Here is a 22,474-nt window from a genome sequence, read left to right as displayed (position 1 = left end):
TCATAGCTGTTTTCAGAGCACTTCATTATGCCAGAAGGAATATTACCTAGTTAGGCAAGTAAAAATATATGAAAATTTAAAATAAGAACAAATATAGTTTAAAAATTACTATAGTTGTTCATCAGGTGACAGCTTTCTCAGTGACAGCTTACAGTTGAACAGTGATTATTCTAAAAAAGTAAAATAGATTTGTCAGAAATCTTTCACAAAACCATTTTGAGTTCCTGAATGTCTGCTTTATGTAAAAGGGCTTTCATAAGTTACACAGTGTATAAAATCATCAAAATAGAAAAAAAAATATATAGGGAGTGCTTTAGACAGTCCCAGGTCTGACAGTGATCTGTTTGTTACCTTCTGCCTCAACTTACGAAGCAAAAAAAAAAAAAGAGGTTCAAGGTCTTTGCCTATGTACTTGCAATGAAAATATCAAAAGAAATTTAGTCAGAAGTTAAAGTAGATAGAACTTTATAATTTCCAAAGGGACCTGGCAAGTACTCTGCTTTGAAAATCAGAAAATAGCCCCCATGCTATTTCTGCTTAGCATGCTATTGATAAATTGCATGCAATCTGACTTAATATTCAGTGTTGCTAAACGATTTCTCTTCAAAGGAAATTTGTCTGTTTTATGAAGCTAAAGGTCCTAAAATATAATTTATCTCAAGTTAGGTTATGCTATTCTTTAGTAACTCCTGTGGACTAGTGATGTGTTTCTGTTAGCAATCAGCTTGTGTCTGATAATCTTTTTTAACTAAGATTTTGTAAACTAAGCTAAATGTTTCATAAATGTTAAATATTGCATATATTTATGAATTCAATATGCACTAGGTTTACAAGACTTTCAGCAAGTACAACGGAAAGAGCTGAAATAAACTTCATGAACTCTGTCTGTAAATGTAGTAATATTTAATCTCTGTTCTTATAAGTATGCTTAGAATATCCTAGGTCACTACCTAACTCAGTTTAGTGAGCTCAGATAAATTTTACTTCAAGATCACATAATAGATCCTTGATATTACCAGCAGAAGAAACAAAACTGAAGAAACCTGTAGAAACCGGCTAGAGGAAAAATAGGCTGAGATTTCTTTTGCTTGAATTCTGATGTTGTGCAAATGACATTAACAGTCTGACATATTTTATGCACTGAAAATATAAAAATAATGAGAATGAGACTATGTTTTCAGTTTCCAAACTTCTTTTTTTTTTTTTTTTTTTTTTTTTGCTTTTTATTCTTTTAGACAATATTTTTTTAAAAGCATTTGATTATAATCTTTTTTCAAAAAGCTGAACTGAGTCATTACAAGTAAATATTTTAAAAACAGGTGTCACATTGGTGATAGCAGAGCTGTCAGAAACTTCAGGTTATTAAAGGAAGGGGTAAAGCACAGCTTCTCCTTTTCATTTGTAAAGCCTCTGTATGTAAATATTTCCTTACTTCCTCACTTTTTCCTTACTTTTATTTTGTCAACTTTTCTATTCTATGGATATGATTAAAAGATGGCTATAGTTTACATTTGTTTCTGGAGTATGGAAAATTAAGAAATGCTTCTGTTGAGACAGATCAGATGAGTCATGCCTAAGTTTCTGTTCCCCAGCAATATTCAGAAATAGGAATTATTTCAGAAATGGATGATTTCAGAAATTTGACATCACCGCATGGAATTAGAATTCTGCTTTCCAGACTATGCAGAACAAGTATGTTTGCTACTCTGAGCTGTGAGTCAGTGATCAATAGCAGCTTAGAAAGCGCATCCCCCTCAACAAAAGTCCACCAAAGCCCTGTGATCATCATGCAAGATCACTTTGAGAGACACATATCTTGATTTTTACTGCTGATAAAAGGAATTGGGCCAAAGAAGTAAGAATGTCGTTAAACCTTACTTCATACAGCAAATGAGATCCGACTTATTACTTCATGTATTATTTTTTTAACTGCTGCTGAACGCAAATCATAAGCACTAATTCTGAACTTCACAGAAAGTAAGTTTCAAATACATTTTTAAGTTTTATAATAGTTTACATGCTATTATTTCATATGTAAACTTACTGTTGCCATCAGAAACATTAGCCTTTTCTATAAGGCTAATGTCATCCTAATTATTTAAAATGTTACACTGACTACAACTATGATTAGATATTTATTCAGATGTCTCTTACCATCACTTATGGGTATCAATAAGTTACTATTTTCTTCTCCAGTCCGTAGGTATCCTTATACTGAAAATTAGTAATTTTAAGTATGTTGGTATATAAGATGCTGTTTTTTGAAATTAAAGCTTAAAGCTGGCCTTCACTTTTTCAATATCATTTTTTTATTGAATAATGAATTATTTTATTGAATAATTCAGTATCTATGTCGTATTAAGTTAGCATCACTATGTGCTGCAGACTTTTAATCATATGCAGGAAGTAACATTTCTGATTTACGAAGACACAGTAACTTGGACTGCTTAATAAAAAATAAAAGATGCTTAACTTAACTCCAGCATACTACTTTCCCACCTAAGTATGCACCCCTTTTTCTTCAAACTCTAGACATTTGGCAAGATGGGTAAACTTTATCAGACTTGCTTTAGAGACAAAGCAGCATAAATGGTCTTTGAAAAATTTATACAATTCTCCATTATGTATTCAGTGGTTTGAATATTCAGGGACCTCACAGAGACCAGAGGCCACTGCTGGTACCAAATATCTATATTTTCAGTGGCTATGAATGAAAAGCTTAAAAAAAAACAAAAACAAAAACAAAAACAAACAAAAAAAAAAAAAACAAAAAAAAAAAAAAAAAACCACAGGAAACCAAATAGCATAGATGTACCTTTCAGGAACAAAACTTGTTTCAAAGTTTCCAAGGTTAGTCACACTACATTAAAGTCTTCCTTCTATAGTTTTCCTTTATTTGAGGAGAGGAAGATGGTAGAGAGTGAGAGGCATGGAAAAAAATGATAGCTCAGTATTAATAAAGAATATAAAAAATTGTAACCTCACTTCGAAGAAAAGCAAAAAAAAAAGAAAAATTATATTTGAAAGTGGCATTGAAGTGTTAGGTGCACTTTTTTCTTCCACTGCTATTTCAAAAATACTGTGTTCTAGTTTCACCCTTTACAAATTCAAGTTTTTTTGTTATTTATGAGACAGAAAAATCTATTAGTTTATGTCTGTTTTAGTTTTATCATTTGTAATTCTGGGATAATCTTCATTTTTTTCACAAGAGCATGTCTTAAACTACACTAGTCTCCAAGGAAAAACAGATAAAACATGTCTTCAACATGGAGTGTAAATGTATATTTACCCCTCACACAAAATGTCACAAAAAGACTGATGCATCTTAGACTGTTCAGGGTCTGCTGAGACCAGTTTAAACACTGAGTGAAATACAATCTTTCAATTGCATCCATAAATACAGCTTCACAAATCTTTATGCCAAACTGATAGACAGCTCTAAATTAAATGATAAGGGAATCATATTAACAGTTGCTTCTTTACTATTATTTATTGTGCATATATTCCAGAGATAGTAAGGGTTAAAGTATTTATTTATTTATTTATTTATTTACTTACTTACGGAAGTATATTTAATGTCACTGCATGAGCTTTAAAGTCCTGATCTGCAAAATTATTATAGGCATTCATTTATCCCTTTGTGGGAAAAGACTGACCTCATCTCACAGTGTGATGTTTATCCCTCACCTGCAAAGAAACTGGAGAACTCTGCTCTGATAAACAAGCCATGCTCAACCATCTGTCCCTGTAGTGTTGAGTTTGGGGGTCCAAATAGAAAATTTAAAAATAAAATCTCAAGACTTCAGAAGATAATGATTTATGTCCTCAGACCTCGCGAAGCAGGTGCGCGGCCTGCTGTTGGGGGTAATTATCAGCTATTATCGGTGAAGCTGGCATATTGCCACTATTATAAAAGCATTTTTTTCTCCTGCTGTAGGCTGAAAATATTCTTTCTTTTCCATTCAGTTTTTCTTCTATTTGCATAAATATATCTCAGTATGTTTCACCTCCTAATTAATCCCCTCAGAAAAGCTAATAACCTCTGCGGAATTACTAGTCCAGAAAGCATTCAGAAACAGCAAACGAGATGAAATAAAATCCAGTATCATAGAGTATTTCATTTTCTTCCTGTAGTACCTATGACAAACTAAATGAGTAGCTATTCAACTCATGTATCATTATTTGTAAAGTCCGATAACAGTTTGCATACACATGTACATATATAGATAAAATTATAGTAATAATATAAAATCAAAATAGAGCTATTTTGTTAGAGTAGACAGATAGGATACAGTCTTTTGTTAGAGGCCACATTCTGTGATGGTGCAACTAGCTGTCACATCACAGTTTATAATCATTGTTTTAAACATAAGTTTTCTAGTTCAGAAATGTTTCCTAATAAATTGATGTCAGGCAGATTTGGAGGTTCCTATGCACTGTGGCTGATCTGGCACCAATGAGACTTTTTCCTAGAAATACCGTAGAGAGGTATAGAATATCCAAATTCACACTGAGAAAAAGTCAGCTGAAGGAGAAAATATATGTTACCAAAACTCGGTTATACCTGGCTTTGTCACAGTTGGAAAGCAAATAACTAAAATTAGCTGATAACTTGCTGCATTTAAACAAACAAAACCTAATACTAATTAGCTATTTAAACTTGAAAGCCATTAAAAAACTCCAAAAAGGAAAAGGACAAACTGCATTGCATTATTACTTTCTTCAAAGAAAATTCTATCCTCAAGTGTATCTTCATATCTCTATTTACTTTTGAGGAAACTGTAAATGCTACCTGCAATGTGGGAAGTGTAGATAAGTGTGGAATTCAGAAAAGTACATTTCATGATAAATAGTTCACATTCACTGTAATATTAAAAACACTTGAACTGACAGGACATCACTCCTATAGAAAAGAAGTAATAAAATGGGATTCACACAACCAAATACAGATGTCTTTATTATTCAAGTCATACAGAGTCATTTTATAGTGAGTGAAGAAAAATCAATATATTTCAGGTGAAGAGAATAATTAATCTCTCACTAAAATGAGTGAACTGTATTTTTAAAGTGCTTTCCTTTCCAAAGATTACGAGCAGCATTTAAGAAGACTAGCTCAGAAGTGAAAACCTAAATATGAGTTACATAAATCCCAAATGACAAGTCTAGTTCTGAAACTGAGATGTAAAATATGAGTTTTGTCATTTTTTTTGTGAATTGTGTTTATAAATGATGTCTGTCCTATTTATTATATGAATTTTTAATATTTTGAGTACTTCAATCTATGCAAACTGTCATCAGATCACGATTAATGTAATAAAGATATTCCTGGCAATGAAAAGTTTCTGGGATGATAATAAATGCAATTCAATTTTAAAGTTTGGTCTCCATCGTATTCAAAAAGACTTGGTAGTATCCATAAAAGGAGACCATTTTGAGAACAATATGTTCTCTTTGGATGTTTCCAGACAGAGGAATTAGGGTTACCATTACAGTTACCATTAGAATTATGACAGATACCAGTAATAACTGGTATAATATACTATACAATAGAAAAAATAAAAATAGAATGGAAATAAGGTGTTAAAATACTCTTGGTAAACTTAGTGTTATTTTTAAGAGCAAAGGAGAGCTTATTGTGTAAAGTGAATTTTATTAAAGTCAGTGGAACAGAAAAACTGTTATAATACTACATCATTTTGACAGGTCCTGAAAGAACAAGAAAATATAAAAAGAAAAATATTTAAAGATTGTCTTTAGGGGATAAAAAATGTCTACAGTATTACATTTTCAATATGTAGTTCCTTAAAGCACGCAACAGGTCTCATTTCTTCCTGAGCAGCAAATGTATAAGCCATGTTGCTTCATACTACTCTGTCAAATGTAATTAAATATATAGAAAAAACAGATCATGTTTTTACACATTTATACATATAATTTTGAGGTATATAAATATGTAAACAGATATATATGCTTATATATCATATAAAAACATAAACGTATTCATTTGTTATATATTTATGATGTAAGAGTATGTGTTGTATGTGGAGTATGAGGAGTGTTGTATGAGGAGTGTATGAGGGAGTATGAGAGATGGCCAGCAAGGTGAGGGAGATGATTGCTCCCTTCTGCTCTTCCTCCATGAAGCCCCATCTGGAGCACTGTGTCCATGCCCCCAGCTCAGAAAAGATGTGGAAGCTGCTAGCACAAGTGTGTGTGGGGGGGTGGGCACAAAGATATTGAAGGTTTAGAGTGACTCTCTTATGGAGAAAGGCTGAGGGTGTTTAACTTGTTCAGATGGCTCCAGAGAGACCTCTTTGTGGCCTTCCAGAGACCAATTTTAACATGGTCTGATAGTGATTGGCTGAGGGAGAATTGTTTTAAACAAAAAGAAGGAAGATTTAGAGTAGATATTAGGAGGAAATTCTCACTGAGAAGTTGGTGAGGCACTGGCACAGGCTTCCCAGAGAAGCTGTGGATTCCCCATCCCTGGACATGCTCAAGACCAGGTTTATGGGGCCCTGGACAGTTTGATCTAATGGTTGGCATCCAGCCCACAGCATTTGGGTTGGAGGAGGATGATCTTTAATGGCCCTTCAAACCCAAGCCATTCTATGATTCCATTATTCCATGATTCTGTTGTGTGGAAGCTGAGAACATCTGTTCACCAAGGTTATTCAATCAAAGAGTTTTGTGATTCAGAAAGAGACAATATATAACGGTGAAAGTAGAAATGAGGACACACAATGAAACGCAAACATAGGGTAAAAAACAAAGTTTACAGTCACTAATTGATGGGCTACTAAGAAGCTCCTGGTGAGTCTCTAGTTGGACTAGCAGGCAAGGAGGAGGCCTGAGGTGGATGAGAGGGCTCAGGATACAGGTATTGAGGTATTGAATGGTCTTAAGGGGCCGTGCCATTATTTGGCAATCTACAAATGTGTGTGTGCCTGTGAACCTGCAGACTGTTGTGTGTGTGTTTTCAGAAGTGAAATACTTTCTTGACAACTGCTGGTTGATCAGGAGGAATCCCTGACTCCAGAGCTGCAGGAATATCTATCCTATGAGAAAATCATGGCCTCTCAGCCCAGGGAAGAAACACCTCTGGGAACCGTACAACAGCCCTCATGCCTGTGGGGAGGTCACTGAGGAGAGACAAACTGTCCTTTTTCACAGCTTTTCACAGCTGGGCAGGGGAGTATGGCAATACAGTAAGCACAAACTGGTAAGACAGAAGTTCAGACTGGACATAGGGAGAAGCCCATTGTTACAAATGTTTGGGCTTTTGCCCCTTAGTTTGTGGAGACCTGACTGGATAGAAAGCTCTGAGCAACTCAATCTGCCCCTATAGATGAGCTTGCTGTCAGCAGAAGCTTGGAGACTTACTGAGGACCCCTTCTAGCTTGAATTATTCTGCGACTTGCAACATCACTCGTAGTACTACAACTAGGCAAATACTACACTACTACTGTACTGTTCACACTACAGCCACTGATAAATTACATTATCAACTTCCTTCAGAAGTTATTCCAAACTTTTTTTCTAAATCAAGTTGATTAGGGATACTGGAGAAAATGATTATAGAACTTCTTGTTGTTATTGTTGTTGTTACTTTAATAAAGCCTGATGCTTTTGCTGGCCTGTCAGCCCTCAATGTCAATGACAATTTCTTTCCAAGAGAGTAAGTTCAAGTGTAAAATGATTTCTTGTTCTTCTGTACATTATTTCTTGTAATTTGTAACAATACTCTTAGGATTGAATGTCTTTGAATATTTAACTTTTCATACTTATCTGAAACATAACATTTGAAACAATTTGTAGGGGACTACTTTCACTAATGGTGGCTATATGTTTTTTGCTGCTGTTGTGAGAAGAGAGGAGAGTGATAGAGCAGGTGCAGTAAACAAAAATGCAGGTGCATGCTTTGTCACCTCAGCTTTTATTAAAATAACATAACATTGGATATTTTAATCCCAGGATGAGAGAACAACTGGCACAGCAGATCTACCGCAAGAATGATCCAGGTGTGTGTTTTGTGGACTCAGCTTTTTGAGCAGTGCCAATGGCAAGTAGGGTGACATGAAAAGGACAGCAAACAACATGATTATACAAAATCGTGCATTACCTTTCAACACATGGTGATGTAAGGAAAAACAGAACTTGTATTTAATATTAAAGCTACTGCATACTTTAATAAAAATTTCAGGCAAGAATTATTTTAGTGTTGAAATATGGATCCCCATGGAAGCCAAGCTACTCAAGAATATGATTAATAGTTTCAAATTTCCCTAATTAAGTCTGGACGCTGACCCCTCTACTTTACAAGACAGTATAGGTGTGAGGCCCATACTGTTTTCCCCATTTGTTTCTTCAGTTTTTCTGGTCAAAGCATCTCTAACTAATTAACTGAGAATTCATCAAGTGAACGAAAGAAAGCAAGAGTTACTAAAGTTCTTCACAGAAACTAAAAGTGTAAAAACAAAATACAGTGCTCCTTTATTCTCTGAAATTTCCCAGAAGATGGACATTCTGCAGGCTATTTTTTTTGCGGAGAGTGTTAGTTTGTTAGAATGTTGTAGGTAGTCTGGGGATCTAAACCCACAGATTTTTCTGTTTGCTTTATTGCAAATCTTCAGAATCCTTTAGTACACCAAATCCCCTTTTCTCTATCACCAGTAAAAGTCAGACAAAACCTACTTTGAAAGATCAAGGTGAAAATGTTATTTGAAATTTATTTACAAAGCATGGTCAAAATATTATGGATAAAAGCATTTTGCTGCTGGGGGAAAAAAAAAAAAAAAAAAAAAAAAAGAAAAAAAAAAAAAAAAAAAATCTATCCTTTTCATTCCAAACATTTTATTTAGGCAGCAGTATCTCCTCTTACATATGTCTCTTTTTGCTTAACAATTAAATAGTATACTTTTGGAATTATATTTTTTCTGTGGAATGCTTACTTTGGGTAAGCTGCTTTATATGCTATTGGACTTAAATGAATGCAATAATTTGAAGTAAGTGCTCAAAGTCTTCACATTTTTCATGCAAATTAAAACAGTCAGAGTATTAAAAAATCCTTTAATAATTAAAACTCTTAAAATTTAAAACTTTAAAATACTTTATTTTTTTCCCTGCTTCCAAAAGTGGTTAACACTGATTTGATACTAATAATATAATTTATCATGCTTTGCAAGTAGAATGATGTCAAACCAGATGGAAGGGGTTGTAGTGGATGAAATGTTGACACGAACCATCAGTGAGTGCTTGCAGCCCAGAAGGCCAAAGGTATCATGGGCTCCATCATCAGAGGGGTTGCAGCAGCGAGGGAAACTTGATCGCCCCTTCTGCTCTGACCTTGTGAGGCACCTTCTGCAACACTGTATCTAGGTTCATGACCCCCAGCACAAGAAGGATGTGAAGCTGTTGGAGTTGGACTGGAGGATTCCGCAAGGATCATCAGATGATTGGAACAACTCTCCTACGAAGAAAGGATGAGGGAACTGGGTTTGTTCAGACCTCACTGTGGCCCAGAGATACTGTGGATGTCCCATCCCTGGAGGCATTCAAGGCCAGGTTGGATGGAGCCATGGGCAGCCAGATTTAGTGGATGACAACACTGCCCATGGGAGGGAGTTGGAACTAGGTGATCCTTAGGCATTCCCTTTCAACCCAAGCCATTCTATAATTCAACAGTTTCCCTGGTCAGCTCTCAGTGTGCAAACAACCAAAAGGTAGTAGGGAAGAAAACAAAATCATCTATATGTACAGTTAAATACTGGCATAAAAAACAGTCATTCTTAGATTATGAATGTATTCAGCCAAAATATCAGCTTAACTCTCTATGCAAATATCACATGTAGCTAAGTAGTTGGCTCTTCAGCGCCTATTCAATCTGAAATCCAACATGTATTAAAGACCTTAGAGTCAGCAGGGATTATTTTCGTTTTCAAACACTCCAAAGTAATCAAATAGTAATTTGATAGATATATTATCTATCAAAGGGAAGGTGTTACTGGCTGGGGGAGACATAAAATCTATATTTGATAGTTATTTACATAAACATAATTAAGTTATGGTTTCCCTTACCACAGAGAGAACTTGAAGGCCTTGCGTAGCAACCATTACATTTGGCAGCTGGTTTGCTCTGATGCTGTTTGTGAGGCATTATATTATGGAGGGATGCAATACTGAACCTACTGATCACCAACACAAGTGAATTGATTGGTGATTTCAGGATTGGAGGCTGTCTGAACTGTAGTGATCATGCAATGGTGGAGTTCATACTCCTGAGGCATATTAGAATGTCAAAGAATAAAATTAGGATGCTAAATTTTAGGAAAGCCAACTTCCATCTCTTCAGGGAGTTAGTCAACAATACCCCCTGGGAATCTGTCCTCAGAGACAAGGGAGTGGATCATAGCTTGCAGACCTCTAAGGAGCTCTCTTTACGGCACAAAAGCTCTGCAACCCTTGCTGTAGAAGTCAGGAAAGGAAGGCAAGAGACCAGCGTGGCTGAAATGGGATCTGCTGGTCAAACTGGAGAGCAAGAAGAAAATGCATGAGCAGTGGAAGCAGGGACAGGTGAGCTGGGAAGAGTATAGGGATGCTGCTGGGATGTGTAGGGATGGGGTCAGGAAGGCCAAGACCCAGCTGGAACTGGTCTTGACAAATACTGCAAAGAAGAACAAGAAAGGCTTCTAGTGCCTTTCTACAGCCTCCGGTACATCAACCAGAAAAGGAAAGTCCAAGAAGGTGGATCCTTCCTCTAGTGAGGAATACAGGCAAGTTGGTAATGACAGAGAAGGAAAAGGCTGAGCTACTCGATAACTTTTTTTGCCTCAGTCTTCACTGATGACTGCTCCTTAAAAAGCCCTCATTTAGGTTGGTCAGGCTGGGGGAGTAATGCCCCTCCCAATAAGATGAGGTTAGTGACCTCCTGAGGAACCTACACATCCACAAGTCTATGGGTCCTGATAAGATGTGTCCCAGAGTTCTAAGGAAATTGGCTGATGTAGTCATCAAGCCATATTTGATGGTCATGGCAGTCAATGTTAAGACCCTGGTGACTGAAAAAAAGGCAACATCTCACTCATTTTTAAGAATGATAAAAAGGACAACTCCGGAAAGTACAGACATTAGCTTTACCTCTGTGCCAGGGAAAATCATGGGATAGATCCTTCCAGAAGCTATGCTAAGACACATGGAAGAGAGGAAGGTGACATGGGAAAACCAGCATAGCTTCACCAGGGGCAAGTCCAGCTTTACCAACCTAGTGGCCTTCTATGATGATGTAACATATGATGATCAATGGGAATGATCAAAGGGAAGAGTCACTGAAGTCATCTATCTGGAGTTAAGTAAGGCTTTTGACATGATCCTCCATAAAATCCTTTTTCTCAAATTGGAAAGATATGGATGTGATGAGTGCACTGTTCAAAGGATGAGGAAATGGCTATGAGATCGTACCCGGAAAGTGGTGGTTGATAACTCAATGCCTGGATGGAGAGCAGTGACAAGTGGTGTCCCTCAGGGGTCAGTAACGGGACATCATTCTTTAACATCTTCATCGGTGATTTGAAAAGTGAGATAGAGTGCACCCTCAGCAAATCTGTGGATTACACCATCACGTGTGGTGAAATCAACACACATGATGGACAGGATGTCATCCAGAGAAACTTATACGGTCTTGAGCAGTGGGTCCAGGTGAACCTCATGAACAACTCCAAGTGCAAGGTCTAGTACCTTGGTTGTGGCAACCCCCATTACCAATACAAATTGGGAAATGAAAGGATTGAGAGCAGCCCTGATGAAAAAGACCTGAGAGTAATGGTGGATGGCAAGCTGGACGTGAACAAGCAATGTGCCCTCACAGCTCAGAAAGCCAACAGTATCCCAGGCTGTATCAAAAGCAGAATGACCAGGACATTGATCTTGCCCCTCTACTCTGCGCTGGTGAGGCCTCACCCAAAGTACTGCATACTGCATCCAGATGTGGAGTCCTCAGTACGGAGAGACATAGACCTGTTGGAGTACATCCAGAGAAGGGCCACAAAAATGATCCAAGGGATGGAACACCTCTCCTACAAGGCCTGGAGAAGACTCTGGGCAGATCTAATAGCAGGTATTCAGTATATAAAGGGGTACTATGAGGAAGAAGGTGACAGATTACCTAGTGGTGTCTCTTTGGAAAGGACAAGGGGAAATGCTTTAAAGAAGGGATAGAAGGCTGAATAGAAGAAAAAAAAAATAGTTTACAATAATGGTGTTGTGGCACAGGCACATGTTGGCCAGAAAGGTTGTGGAAGTCCTCTCCCTGGAGACATTCAAGGTCAGACTAGATGGGGCTCTGAGGAAACTGATCTATCTTTAAATATCCCTGTTCAAAGCAGGATGGTTAGACCACGTGATTTTTCCACTCAAATGATTCCATTATGCTATGTTTTTGTCCTTTTCTGCTGACTAATTCTGCTGAATTTGAACCAATACATACCTTGTAAGAGTTACTCTGAGTTTGCAAAATCAGAATCATAGAATGGTTTGGGTTGGAAGGGACCTTTACGATCATCTAGTTTCAACTCCACTGCTACAGGAAGGGACATCTCTCACAAGACCAGGTTGCTCAAAGCCCCATCCAGCTTGGCCTTGAATGCTTCCAGAGAGAAAGCATCCACAACCTTGCTGGGGAACCAGTTCCATTGTCTTACCACCATCACAGTAAAGAATTTCTTCCTAATATCTAGTCTAAAGCTACTCTTTTCTAGTTTAAAGCCATTTCCCCTTGTCCTATTGCTACATGCCCTAATAAAATGTCCCTCCCCAGCATTCTTGTAGACCCTCTTCAGGTACTGGAAGGTCCTCCTGGATCATTCTCTAGGTTGAAGAGCCCCAGTTCTCTCAGCCTGTCCTTACACGGGTGGTGCTTCAGCCCTCTTATCAGCTTTGTAGCCCTCCTCCAGGCCTGCTCCAACAGCTCCAAGTCCTTCTTGATTTAGGTACTCCAGAACTGGACACAATACTCCAGGTGGAGTTTTATGAGAGCAGAGTAGAGGGGCAAAATCACCTCCTTTGACCTGCTGGTCACACTTCTCTTGAATCTGTGGTATGCCTTCTGGACTGCAAATGCACATTGCCAGCTCATGTTGAGCCTTTCATCAACCAATGCCACCAATTTTTCTCAGGGCTGCTCTCAAACCATTCTCCACCCAACTTGTTTCTGTGCTTGGGATTGCCTCAATCTATGTGCAGGACCTTTCACTTGGTCTTGTTGAACTTTATGAGGTTGGCATTAACACATCTCTCAAGCCTTTCCAGGTTGCTCTTTTGTATTTGATGTCAGTACACGTGTAGGTTTGGATGCTTTTTGTTTTTCTTGTTTATTTGTCTAAGGGAAATTAAACTCTTAAGGCATTACTTCTCTAGGGAATTAATGTACTTCTTAGGTAAAGCATTTGACTTCAGGACTTCCAGTATATTTCTTATTCTTCTTTGTGCATTCCTGGAGGGTGTTCAGCAGTTACGTTCCTGTATGGTGACTGATGTGTCTTGATGAATTACACTTCTTTACTTGATATACTTTGAAACATTAGCAGCAATTTGAGACTGATAATGGGGTATCTTTCATGAAATCTGCCCAAGATAAGCAACATTAAATCCAAACAGCTCTTTCGGTCTATTATGGACTTGTATGGTAAAAATAGAGCAGTGTTTAAAAGTATTTTAAAATGGATCACTACTATTACATAAAATTCAGTGTACTGGGGAACAAACATGAAATGTTATCTAAACATCTGATCAGTCACATTTGCAATATATGCCATAATCACCTGTTTTGGTTTTTTTTTGTTGTTGCTTTTTTTTTTTTTTTCTGATTGAATCTAGTGTGATCCCGGTTCTTCTTCTGTTAGAGGACATGCAACATATAAGAAAATCTCAGTTCCCAGCAAAGAAACCCATAACTTTATATCCTTGAAAATGTGTCTCTGAATATATCAAGGCATAGAATCTTTAAACATGCTGTTATTTGGCTGCTTTCATACAATAAAACCATATTTATCCCTATAACTTTAAAATTTACTTAATTTTATTAATTTTGTTCTATGTATTTTGCTTTGATATAATTATTGAGAAACTGAAACACTTGAAGAGCAATTGGAAGCCCAGTAAGCAGGAATGTTTCATTTACATATTTCATCCTCCATATCTATTTTGTTCAGAACAAGATGTTTTTAAAAGAAAATTGCACATCAAATATAACAATTTGAAGAATCTAACGAATCTAACTTTGCAGCTTTTTTTTTAATGTTAAAATTTGAATTTACTGTGTGTTCCTTAACAACAGTCCAGATTATTCTTGGAAGATCTGTCTCCTTCTCCACTCCCTCTTTACTTCCCTCAAACATCAAAACCCCAAGGAGCACACGTGAAAGGTGATAAAAGGTCAATGAAGATGCTACTGTAATATAGCTGTTTTAAATCACAGTTTTTCCTCAGAAAGGGTTGAGCTATTGGGCTGTATATCACCAGAAAAGCACTAGATCTGTCAAGAACCTGTAAGCACCCATTTGAGTTTTTTTAGGCATTCACCCTGCAGAAAGCCTGGAAGGCTGTGAAGGAGCAGGGGATTTGCCCATTTATTCGAGCAGTGGGCGGCGATGCCTGTGCCAAATGATGGTGAGATGAGCATTTCTTGTTTGAATGCAAATAGAGCTCAACCAACTCCCATGGGAATGATGCATAATGTTAAGGAGGCGTCCATTAGGAAAATAATAATAAACATTCTAATCTATTCCTTTATGTAAAGCATCATCACATTTAGCAATTTTGTGCAAAGCATATTTGCTTATCTGTACTCTTAACTCTTCCGATGATCCATTAAACCACGGACATGAAATGATGTAATGAGAAAAAGTCTGCTTGGCCTTCCTACAGATCCAAAGCATCAGTGCTGCAACTATTTTGTGAGTCACAGGGAGTAAAATGGAAAATTTTCCTTTTAAAATTATGGGACACAAAACATAGCATCAGTCAATTTTACAGGCGCAAGAGATGTGAAATTCTAAGATTCAATGTCTGGATCTCCTGCTAATGGTCTACTGATCAGATTAAAAGTGTTTCATACTAGAGTATAATTAGTAAAAAAGCAGTACTAAGACAACTTCTAGGCCAACTGATGTTACTGGAGTTACTCAGATTTGGAAAGTTTCACAGTTGAATAGAATTCAGCTTTTAATGTACAACTAGTGGTACAAACCTAAATTAATGTATGTTTTCTCACTTCAACTTTCACTTGGAATGATAAAAAATTAATGAAGTTAATAGAATTATATTATTCTATCAATCTCATCAGAATACATTATTTACCAAGCTCTGCACTCTCTAGTTTTTTAGGTATAACAGAACAAAGAAAAGGACTGAAGAAAGATCACTTGCCCATAAAAAAGAAATGTAAACTAATTTTAAATGCACATCATGCTTTTTCATCTTTGACAGCAGCAGTATTTCAGAAGATACTAGATATGAGGTATTTATGGCAGGTGCATTACTACTTAGAAACTAATCTCACACACATGGCTGTTAACGTGAAATATGGATTTTAATAATCCAGCTTGGTGAGATATGTAAGTCTGCCTGGTGGGGATGTGATTAGCCACAGTCTGCAAGATTAATTGAAATACACAGTGCAAGATTGCATTTAGTGAACTCCAAGCCAGTCTGATTATGCAAGAGATCACTTAGTTAGGACTGTTTCTTTATGGATATAAAAACAGATAAATCACAAACTCTACTGTGACAGCAGAGTCAGAATAGAAACTATTTAAGTCAGTGGGCCTGATGAACAGATCATCAAAGTAAAATACCAGACATTTTGCAAACAGAAAAAACGAACTGCCAACAACAAAAAATTCCATGTAGTTCAGAAAGAGGAAAAAAAACATACAATAAATGGGTTTTTAAATGTCTGTCATCATAAATACTTAAAATTGGTGTTACAATACTTACTTTTTGTTTAAATGGAGCAATATTAATTCAGGAGACTACTGTTTTTTAAATGGAAATCTTATGTTTACTCTAGAGTTTGAAACTGCTTTAAGATGAAATATGATGAACTACATGAAGTACCAATTCAGAGGGTTAGATTACTTAAGAATGGCAGTAAAATTAAGTAATTTTAATTCAATATCATTATTTTTCCATAATGAGTATATACTTCCTCTTCCAACTCATCACATTATTGAAAACACCAGTTTATAATACAAGAAATAACAAGTACAGGACCAAACTTGCAGAAACCACTAAATACTTTTCTTTGCTAGCTACCCTTAACTTGTATAATTTACCTATTCTCTCCTTGCCCGAGTCTGTGAACTCATTAGCAGCTGACAGAAGTACCAGAGGGTGTTCAGATACTATTGTTTTATCTTCTCCTTTAAATGAGAAATTAGAAAGTTCTTTGGGATAAAATTCGTTCTGAGATTTGGTAATAACTTCAAAGGATGAAAGTTGTGAAGACAGCACCTACAATTATTCATGTAAAAGTGTAAACTTTTATTTTATGCCCCCAGTTTTGCCTATAAGAGCTCCCAGCTGCAAATTTACTAGCATCTGGAGCCATCTAAATGATAGTTTTGTTAATTCTCTTAATCATAGTGAGCCTGGTGCAGATTACTCAATCTATTGTACTGAAGATGACAACAAACTGAACAATGAGAAATGCCAGAATAAGACAGTCCAAACTGTACTTCATTTGTTTACTTTGACTTATCTTTATTTTTGTTTAACTTACATTATTCATATAAATTATCAGTAAATGTAAGACATTTTATATAAAAGTACTCAACTCTTAGTAGCATGAACATTAGCCTATAATTCTACTTCATTAAATAATTTTCTGGATAAGAAAAATCATTTGTGTAAGTATGTACGTGTCTCAAGGAAACACTACAAAAGAAGCAACAAGTGGACACTGGACATTTTGAAGAGTTCAGCAAGTCATATTCTGACATTTAAAATGCTTTTTACCTTCAGTGAAAATTTTGTGTCTCATTTGAAAAAAATTAGAAAGTTTGCAAATTTTATGTGAGGAGTAAGTAAAATATCACCACCATGCCAGTCTGGGAAAGAGCTTTTATGGTTCAGAAGCAGTCCACAGCATTATTCAAAAATCTGACTGTTGTTAACATAGACTTTAGATCTGCAAGGCTAAATGAGATATCTTTCACTTCCATTCATATTTAATATATATTTCTAGGAAATCTGTAGAACTTTATTATACTATTCTCAGATTTTTATATTTTCAGTCAAACAATTCAAATTATGTAGTTATTTGCTATAAAAGAAAGAGGTTCTACTACAAATTAATTTTAACAAAAAAATAATAATATGTAATAAAATGTGTAGTCTATGAAATATATTACAAATTTAGAATAGCCTAAATTAGAGTCTTCTTTTCCACAAAGACAGACAGTAGTCTAAAGAAACATCAGAAATATCAAAATAGTCTATGCAAGCACAGCCACTGTGTTATTTGATTAATGAAGGTGAAATATTGCCCATAAAATAAGGTGGGAATATGATGGGGATGCCTCTTGAGTTATAGTTTTTGACACTGCAGACATAAGAACCTTGCTTAAAATAATTGAAAAAGAATAATGAAACAGAGGTAAATAAAAAATTTTGGATTATTTCTCTCATCTCTTGGTCAAAACTTTTCTGCAAGTCATTCCTTTATAAAGTGGTATAGATGTTCAGACTTTTTTTTTTTTTTTTTTTTTAAGATGGAGTTGACTTTTAATGATAGGAAAAATATCTTTTGAACTATGTATTATTATACATAAGTGTATGTTTACAAAAACATATGCAAGAACAGATTTATGTTAACTTTTGGCTAAGGCACACTGGAAAGAAAGAAGGCAATTTAAAATGAAGTTAATTCTTCACAACTTAATATTCCTTGAAGAAAACAATGCTTCCTTTATTCTTCATAGTATTGAGGATAACAATAAACAAGATAGGCAGAGTTCATACACAATGCAATTACTTTTAGGTTATGCTTTCTCTTATCTGTAATTACTCTTTACTTCATAGAGCCAAATGCTTAAAGATGAAGATAAATTACAACATGTATTAAATATAATGGCTCTGTTTTCTCAACAACATAATGTGAAATTGGAAAAGAAAGAGATTATTCATTCTATTAATAATGAAAAGGGAAGATTAATAAAAAACAAGTCTCATTTGCCTTGTTTTATTGCAAGAGTGAATGTGTTTTGACTGGCATGATCTTGAACTAAGGTTTCTTCTTCTGCATGGTGTTTGATTTTTAAGGTATACTTAAAAGCAGCACTAAAGAGAATCTAGTTAATTCCTCTTAAATTTAGAAAGGGTGAAAAATATCATCTATTTGAACTATTCTTTTAACTCAGATTTTGACTTTGGACTCAAGAATTAAATACTTTCAGTGTTTGAGAAACCACATAATTGCTTTCCTCTTCAGCATTTCACTAGAGTCATGGTTTTTATAAAAACAAACAAAACACGTAGAACTGTTATTTCATTCCTATTAACAGAAGAATAACGTGCTTTCTATTTAGTACTTCTTTCTTTCTTTTTTTCTTTTTTTCTTTCTTTTAAAATACATACCCGTGTCCACATACTGTTAAAACAGTAAACCCACGTCAAATACTATTTAATGTCATGCAACATTTGGAGTGGTTTCATTAATTTTTAATTTTTATTTTTATTTTTTTTCCAAAATACTCCTGAGTCTTCCACCTTTTTTAACAATAGTTACACTAAGACTATAAAATAGTTTCCTCTTCGGATGTTACTTGTTACAGCTATGACAAGAATTACTGCCAAACTAGTTAGGGCTAGACTTCTGTGAGTGTTGGCATCTATAATAACAATAACATGTTCACTCATAACTTCCACTGATGTAGATATCTTGTTGTTTCTTTTTCTTCTTCATCACCACATTACATAACATGAATTAATATTAACTCTATATAGTATAATTTCTGTACTATGGGTTTGTTGGCACGTACTTCTTTATATAATACAGGTACAGTTATTTTGTACACTTTTCTTTACATTGTCAACAACAAATGAAGTTACTTCAAAAGAAGACAATAGGAAAATCAGAAAGAAATAAAAGGCTAGAAGGGGCCTCTATGGCCCATTCTCACCCTTGCTGCAATATCAGCTGCATCTAAACAATTCTGACAGTATTTGAAAGCAGTGATGAATATATCACAGTGTCCTACAACAATTTTCATGTGGACATTTAAACATCATAAATTGAAGTTTTCCATAATGATTATTCTGTATCTCTTCTGTTGCAATTTTATCTTTTGATTTGTTTATGTTGTTCTCAGCGGACAATTTATTTTATTTCTTCTTTGTAATTACCTTTTATTTACTTAAGAAATAAAACTGCCAAGCCCAACTGGTTTATTCTTCTCTTGCTTTATTATTTTATTTTCTATAGAATTAATCTTTCTACCATACTTCATATGCTTGTTTATTTGTTTGTTTACGCTGTTATGCTTTTCTGATCTCTCTTCAGCTGAGCACAATACTCCAGAGAAAACTCATACACTGGAAGAGAAGATTTACTTCCCATCTAACAAAGAGCATTATTGTTTCCATTTTGCATTACAACTGTCTCCTTCCTTACGTACAGTAGATAAATGCCTATGGATGAGAATCATAGAATGGCCTGGGTTGAAAAGGACCACAGTGATCATCTGGTTGAAACGATGATTTCAACCCCCCTTCTATGTGCAGGGTTGCCAACCACCAGACCAGGCTGCCCAGAACCACATCCAGCCTGGCCTTGAATACCTACAGGATGGGGCAGTGCCTCCAAGGATGGGGCAGGGATGAGTAAAAGATTCATTCTAATCTGTTTTTAACTGTATTTCTTTCTCTAATATTTTCTTATCACTAGCGTTACTTGCCATCTCCTGAAACTTCTCCTTTTTCAATTTAATGAAAAATAAATAATGAAATATCTAAGATTTTACAGAGAAATTTGTTGCTGCTTTTCCTGTCTGCTGACTTACAGACTATGATTTTTTCTTTATTTCTTCTTTGCTCTCTACATGTCTCAATTGAAACAATAGCAAAAAGGTAATCTAGCACTATTGCTGCCATGAAAATTATCACAACTCTCCATCATGTCAATTAAGTCAGAAGTTAAGCTTGTAATGTTGTCATATTTAGATTCTCAATTTCTGTTTTTTTCTATGTATTTATGACACCTGCACATATGCATTCAGGCAGCTTCTTCCGAAACTGCTACTACCTCATCTTCAAGTGAAATTGGGTGAAATTTCCCTGAAACTATAGAAACGTTGAAAGTTTCTGCATCAGGACAAAAGCGAGGTAAGAATTTGAAATAAAAGTAACAAGGTATAGAAAATTGTGGTACTGCACGTAGTTCATTTGAAATAGGCAAGGCTCCTGAGGATTCAATGAATTTATAATACTTGCTTCAGGTCATCTTACAGAACTAAATAATAAGAGAAGAACAGAAGTTCTGTGTTACATACTAGTGAAAATTTAAAGATGAATGAAGAAAACCTATATTGGTTCAGTGAAGTTTTGGATTAAATAAAAACAACACAGAAAGAATAATAGATTAGCAATCAATTAATAAGAATGTTCTGCATACAACTGATAGAACACAGGAGACTTAGAAATGAAATGATAAAACATATTTAACTCATATCCCCATATTAATTTTGTGAAACAAATCTACAAAGGACAGAGAAATCAAAGTTACTGTATATAAAATATTTGCTCTTTGGCTAGTACAATATAAAAGATAATATAAATATAAAAGATAAGTTTAAAAGTGAAAGCAAAATATTAAGATAAATTCACTGGAATTTGATTTCTTGCTGGGTACTGATATGATTATTATTATCTTTATTTCCATTAATCAAAACTCTCATAGAATGTCTTGGAGGGGAACTTAAGGATCATCAAGATCCAACCCCCCTTCTGTAGGCAGGGCCTCCAGCCTCAATATCTAATTCAAGACCAGGCTGCCCAGAGCCCCATCCAATCTGGCCTTGAGCACCTGCAGGGATGGGGCATCCACAACCTCTCTGGGCAGCCTATTCCAGCACTTCACTGCCCTCTCGGTAAAAAACTTCCTCCTGATGCCCAACCTAAATTTTCCCTCCTCCAACTTAAAACCATTTCCCCTCGTCCTGAAGTTATCAACCCTTTCAAAGAGTTGATTCCCCTCCTGTTTCTAGGGTCCCTTTAGGTACTGAAAGGCTGCAATGAGGTCACCTCACAGCCTTCTCTTTTCCAGGCTGAAGAAGCCCAGCTCCCTCAGTCTGTCTTCGTAGGGGAGGTGCTCCAGCCCCCTGATCATCTTCATGGCCCTTCTCCTGACCCTCTGCAACAGCTCTCTGACTTTCTTATATTGAGGGACCCAGTACTGGACACAGTACTCCAGATGGGACCTCATGAGGGCAGAATAGAGAGGGACAATCACTTCCCAGTCCCTGCTGGCCACCCCTCTTCTGATGGAGCCCAGGATACCATTTGTTTTTCAAGCTGCAAGAATACACTGTTGGCTCATGTTAAATTTTTCATGCACCAGGACCCACAGGTCCTTCTCTGTATGGCTGCTCTCAAGGATTGCTCCTCCCAGTTCTCGTTATTCTGCACTATCAGTACCAGTGCTTTCTTCCTTTTTTTTTTTTTTTTTTTTTTTTTTTTTTTTTTTTAATGAAAATGCATCTAATTATTTATTAGAAAGGGAACAAATTGTGACAAAAGAAACAAACAAACAAAAGCAAACAGTAAAAAAACTTCTTCCTGTACCTGGCAGCTCAGTGTACCAGGGTGCTGTAGGCCTGCAGCTATCAGCAGGGTCAGCTGCAGCTCCCACACCTGCAGCTGAGCACACTGACAGTTACTTGGTTTTGAGACCCACTGAACAGAGAGGCAGACCTTGCTGCAGTGAAACAATTTCATTCTCTTGAGTACTGCTCATCTAAACTGGAATTAATGACATTCAAAATGTCCAGAAAAAAAAAAATAAAAAAACCACCCAGAAAGATTTGGCATATTGAGCTAATTTTATTCATGGGATACACAGTGGCAAGGAACCATGAGAAAGAATATCCGCAAGCCTTCATTCAGGGGGCAGATTTGGGGATTTCTAACATCCTTTTCTGGATGTGTTTCTAACACCTCAAAAAGAGGAGCATTATGTACAACCAATGTGTTAGAAAGAACAATTCATATTATAATATTCATTTTAGTATATATGCTTTTGAAATAGGCTACGTTAGCTCTATGTGAAGAAAGCATAATGCTCAGCCCAGTTAAAAGGTATCTTGCTGATTATAAATGAGATAATTTGGAGATAATTATTTGGCTGTACCATTTGACATCAACCTGCTGAAATGGTTTCATGATGGTAATGTTTTCCTTTTTAAATTTGATATAAATCTGTTTC

At 35.9% G+C, this 22,474-nt stretch overlaps 1 protein-coding gene across 1 annotated transcript in view; it reads right to left on the bottom strand.

Moving 5' to 3' along the window:
• Positions 1–18,642, bottom strand: part of CNTN5 (contactin 5) — a 277,046-nt gene extending 258,404 nt beyond the window's left edge. Inside the window, exons 1-2 of the mRNA XM_042862457.1 lie at positions 18,631–18,642; positions 16,329–16,506 (exon numbers count right to left, since the gene is read on the bottom strand). Of these exons, the coding sequence (XP_042718391.1) occupies positions 16,329–16,506; positions 18,631–18,642 (190 nt within the window). The remainder of the gene's footprint in view (positions 1–16,328; positions 16,507–18,630) is intronic.
• Positions 18,643–22,474: the final 3,832 nt, after the last annotated feature.

The sequence above is a fragment of the Lagopus leucura genome, unplaced genomic scaffold (genome assembly GCF_019238085.1).
Source record: "Lagopus leucura isolate 7727_CA_CO unplaced genomic scaffold, USGS_WTPT01 Super-Scaffold_702, whole genome shotgun sequence".
NCBI classification, from domain to species: domain Eukaryota; kingdom Metazoa; phylum Chordata; class Aves; order Galliformes; family Phasianidae; genus Lagopus; species Lagopus leucura.
This window is presented reverse-complemented; position numbering and strand designations above follow the sequence as displayed.